This window comes from Humulus lupulus, chromosome 4 (assembly GCF_963169125.1).
Source record: "Humulus lupulus chromosome 4, drHumLupu1.1, whole genome shotgun sequence".
In the NCBI taxonomy this organism is placed as follows: Eukaryota; Viridiplantae; Streptophyta; class Magnoliopsida; order Rosales; family Cannabaceae; genus Humulus; species Humulus lupulus.
In genome coordinates, this window is record NC_084796.1 from 120634046 (window position 1) to 120638509 (window position 4464).

Below are 4464 nucleotides of genomic sequence, written 5' to 3' on the forward strand. Positions count from 1 at the left end.
CTAATCGAGTACTCTGTTCTAGAAAAAGACCTTATGCTAAAATTTGATCAAAATGCTACTTTTTTAGTATAGGCAAAATATCCTTAAATTAAATAATTAAACTTAAAATATTAATTTTTTTTAAAAAAAAAATGATAAAAAAAATAAATACATTATATAGGTATAAAATAATTAAATTAAAAGATATTGTCTACACATACATGTAAATTAAAACTAAATGTGGGTAAATAGTTATTAACCTACACATAAACATTAAAAAAAAAATTAAACTACTCATTTCTATCATTTTTTAAACCACTTTGAAAAATGGGGCACACGGACTAGGACAAAAAAATAAAGATAACATATAAAAGAAACCTTCATATTTTTAAAACTAAAAAACTTTGAAATATGTTAATATAAAAATGGCACCCTTTATTTGGAGGCCTTGGGCAAGTACGTTAAAGCTAGGCAACTCTCATATATAATTATATAAATAAAAGCATTTATGTAGATTAAATGACTCTAAATTTCTATAAATACTTGTATTAACCCTTGATCAACAATTTAAGGAAAAATAATTAGAAGGGTTTTAAACAACAAGCATGGACACCATTATTATTGCCTTTCTTGTTATCTCATTCTCTTCTATACATATTGTTCTTTCCGGACCTATATTTAAATTTCAAAAGCTTGATTTACCATCAACTTCAACAGGCCCTGAAACCATTACCTTTGACTCCGTTGGTAGAGGACCATATACTGGCATATCTGATGGTAGAATTGTCAGATATAATGGATCTAATTTTATTGAAGTTTACATCACTTCACCAAATAGGTAATCATATATTTTAACAATTATTTGATTGAAAAGAAAAAGGTGATGCGTAATTTTTTGACACTTACTTGATATACAATTTATGTTCAAATTTGATTATTTTTCAGGTCGAGTTTAGTGTGTGATGGGAAAAATAATCCAGCTATTTTTGGACGAAAATGTGGGAGACCAATAGGAATTGACTTCCATTATGACAAAAATCTTTTGTATATTACAGATGCTTATAAAGGACTTCTAGTGGGAACTGATAAAAGACTTGCAGTACAACTAGCCACTGAAGCAGAAGGGATGCCTTTTAAATTTCCTGACGGCTTAAACGTTGACCAACTCACTGGAAATGTTTATTTCACAGATGCTAGTTCTGTTTACGAACTAAGGTATATGTTTCCTAACCAAAGGAAAAATAAACTCTTTAACGATAATTAAGATTTTTTTTAACTTTTAGACGTGGCATAACCTTAATATTTTAGCAACAACTCAAAATGAAAGAGTGATAAAGACAAATGACACAAGGTCATTCTTCATTTCTTTATGTTTTCTATGATAATGGATTTATCTTTTGCAAGTGTAACAAAAGGGGGTGTAGTTGGACCCAAATAATAAATCCAAGTACATGTTAAGAAAGACTGAGAATGTATATTTTGGAAAAAAGATTAACACTCAATCATTGTTCTATATTAAAATTATATTACAATGATCTATAGACAAGAAAAATATATTTGTACTTTACAACCTTCTGGCTATAAATAAAAATAAAAATATGAATAATATTTTTACAATATATGTATGAAATCATTATCTAAAATCTTATAAATTGGAAATGTCATAATTTGCTTTCTTAAACATTTGATATTATGAAATAATATATTCACTATATAGTGTAAACAATGATAGAAGCACAAGTTAGGTGGTTCTATTTCCACAATTTTTTTTTCTCTCTGCACTAATTCTAAAAAATTCCCATAAATTTTTAGAACCAAAACAAAATTAATAAACATACGTTCTAATATTATAATTTTGTACAAAATTCTCCATTATTAAAATAATAATAAAACTAAACCTACCCCACCTTCTATATTTTTTTATATATAAATATATTTATAAAAATACAATCAAATTCACTTTAGCACACTCTATAAATTGAAAAAAAAATAGGCTTACTAACAAAATTTAATATATATTATCTTAAACACTAATAACATATATAATATTAAAATAAAGTAAAAATCTTATCTTATGTCATTAGTGCAAAATAATTAATAAATTAACACACACTTAAAAAAAGAAGTATGTAATTTGTTTTTATAAGAGTCATAACAGTTTTTTTTTTTTAATATGATAACTATCCTAATTTTATATAAGATACGATGAAAACAATTCATCGCATTTATGTTAATTTGTAAAAAAAAAATATAATTTGAAATAGTTAACTAACTAGAAATGGTGAGGAGTGAAAAAAAATAATAAGTAGTAACAACAAAATTAAACCAAACCAACAAATTAGAAAGCATTTAAAATTTTCTTTATGTTGTTGGTGTTGGAACTTCATGATCGTGGTCGGCAGGTAAGATTTTCCTATTCTATTTAGGGCTTTAGAGGTTAGAAATGACTTGCAAGTTTCCCAATATGCAAATATAAATATTGTATATTTCATTTTAAAATAAAGAATTAAGCTCAACATTACACAATATAATTTTGGCACATTGAGGTTATGCGAACTCTATATTTTCCAAGTTCTTAGGCTAAGAAGGCCTAAAAAGAATTATGACTTTAAATTTGGGCCTAATTTGTATTTATGGTAGATTTACCTTGTACGTACTGTACTCATGCGGCCATTTAATTTTCTAAAATCAACAATGTATATGTTCTTGCAGCCAATTGCCAATAGCAGTTCTATTAAATGACAGTACAGGAAGATTACTAAAATACAACCCCATAACAAATAATGTATCAGTGCTTCTAAGGGGGCTTGGTGGAGCAGCTGGAGTGGCAGTAAGTTCCGATGGCTCGTTTGTTCTTGTAACTGAGTACATAACCAAGAGAATTCAAAAATTTTGGCTAAAGGGTCCTATGGCTTTTAAATCACAAGTTATTATCAACCTCCAAGGCAGGCCTGATAACATTAAGAAGACTCCTACAGGAGACTCTTTTTGGGTGGCAGTCACCACAATGAATCTTATTGGTCGAACTATCCCTACAGCTATAGAGATTACTGGAAATGGTACCATTTTGCGTACCCTGTCTCTTGACCACTATTATTTCGGCACCCCTATTAGTGAATTTAACCAGCGTGGCTCGTACTTTTATGCTGGATCTCTTCAAGCTAATTTTGTTGGTTTGTTAAGCTAAAGAAAGGGTTACATATATATATATATATATATATGGTCAATAATGTTTTCGTGTTGTTACAATTTGAAAATCTTGCGAGATGTATAAGAATCGAGCAATATCTAAATAAGTTGTTGAAATAAAAGATAAATTACATTAACCTTTTTACTTTCACAAATAATGCAATATGCTCACTTTGTCTAAGTGTGGTAAATTAATATTATCATAATTCACCCATATTGGAAAATCACTTGAAACATTTGATAAAAAAACTTGTTTGAGGTATTTTTAGTAAGATTTTAAAGAAATAGTAAATATATTAGTACATAAAGTAATTATATTAAATAAAGAGATTAGAACATTTTTTTAGGAAATATAAATAGAATTAGGGATCAAATTAGTTAAGCAGGTCTGGATTTTCACATATAAACACTTCATTCTACATTCATTTTTTTTCATTCTCTCATCACTTTAGAGAGAACCAATCCGCATTTATATATTCATGTAATTGGTTTCTCTTCTTGTGATCAAAATGTAGTTGCCTTTAAAATTTTAAATTTTAGACACTTGTTGTAACCTTTTTCTTTAGTATTCTCCCCTGCATGTAATGTAACCCCAAAGTTTTGATTTTATAGTTCATTTCAATCAATCAGTGAAAGAGGCAAGTTTAAACATGCTTCTGTTTATGTTTTAAAAAATATTTGAATGACCATCTTAGCATACAAATGTTGGAAAATGTTTTTAGAATAGCATCGGAAGCATGTTTGGTTGGTCCGGTTAATTTAAAAAAAATTAATAAAAACTCTTTTTATTATTAGATCCATTAATACTATAAACATTAATCATAAATAAAGAGAAGATTCAAATTTTACCAATAATAGCCTATCAAGAATCATTGAAATTTTTTTATATATTAAATGATCATCTAATCCAAACTTTAGATCACTTTCATACCTAAGATTTCCAAATTATTCTCAACACATCAAGACATGTATGAGCACGTAAATCAATAAATGCAACATTTAAGATTCATTAGATGTACTCAATACTTGAGATCTAATGAATTGAGATTAAGGAAGCACGCTTGAACTACTTTAGAATTTTCTTTATTTGAGAAGAATAAAAAATATGGTATTTTTATATGTAAATCTTAGATGTCTATCTAACATTAAAAAGAATAATATGCATTTACATTGTTTTTTATAGGGCTAAATAAATTATTTGTTAGATAAATAAATTATTCACATTTAATTATTTATCTTAATAAAATAATATTTATAAAAATAAAATAGCCACACATTGTGACCTCCATATGACTG

At 27.1% G+C, this 4464-nt stretch overlaps 1 protein-coding gene across 1 annotated transcript; it reads left to right on the forward strand.

The window, feature by feature from the left end:
- The first annotated feature begins 546 nt into the window (after nucleotides 1-546).
- Nucleotides 547-3305, forward strand: LOC133830763 (protein STRICTOSIDINE SYNTHASE-LIKE 12-like). The gene is made up of 3 exons (XM_062260826.1): nucleotides 547-817; nucleotides 925-1194; nucleotides 2692-3305. The coding sequence occupies exons 1-3, from the start codon at nucleotides 585-587 to the stop codon at nucleotides 3164-3166; spliced, it is 978 nt and encodes a 325-aa protein (XP_062116810.1). The 5' UTR covers nucleotides 547-584; the 3' UTR covers nucleotides 3167-3305.
- Nucleotides 3306-4464: the final 1159 nt, after the last annotated feature.

What these genes read in the sequence shown, in the direction of transcription:
- LOC133830763 (XM_062260826.1), top strand. Translation starts at nt 585, where the DNA reads ATGGACACCATTATTATTGCCTTTCTTGTTATCTCATTCTCTTCTATA. An exon ending in TACATCACTTCACCAAATAG is followed by an intron (nt 818 to 924) that starts GTAATCATATAT and finishes ATTATTTTTCAG; the next exon opens with GTCGAGTTTAGTGTGTGATG. An exon ending in AGTTCTGTTTACGAACTAAG is followed by an intron (nt 1,195 to 2,691) that starts GTATATGTTTCC and finishes ATGTTCTTGCAG; the next exon opens with CCAATTGCCAATAGCAGTTC.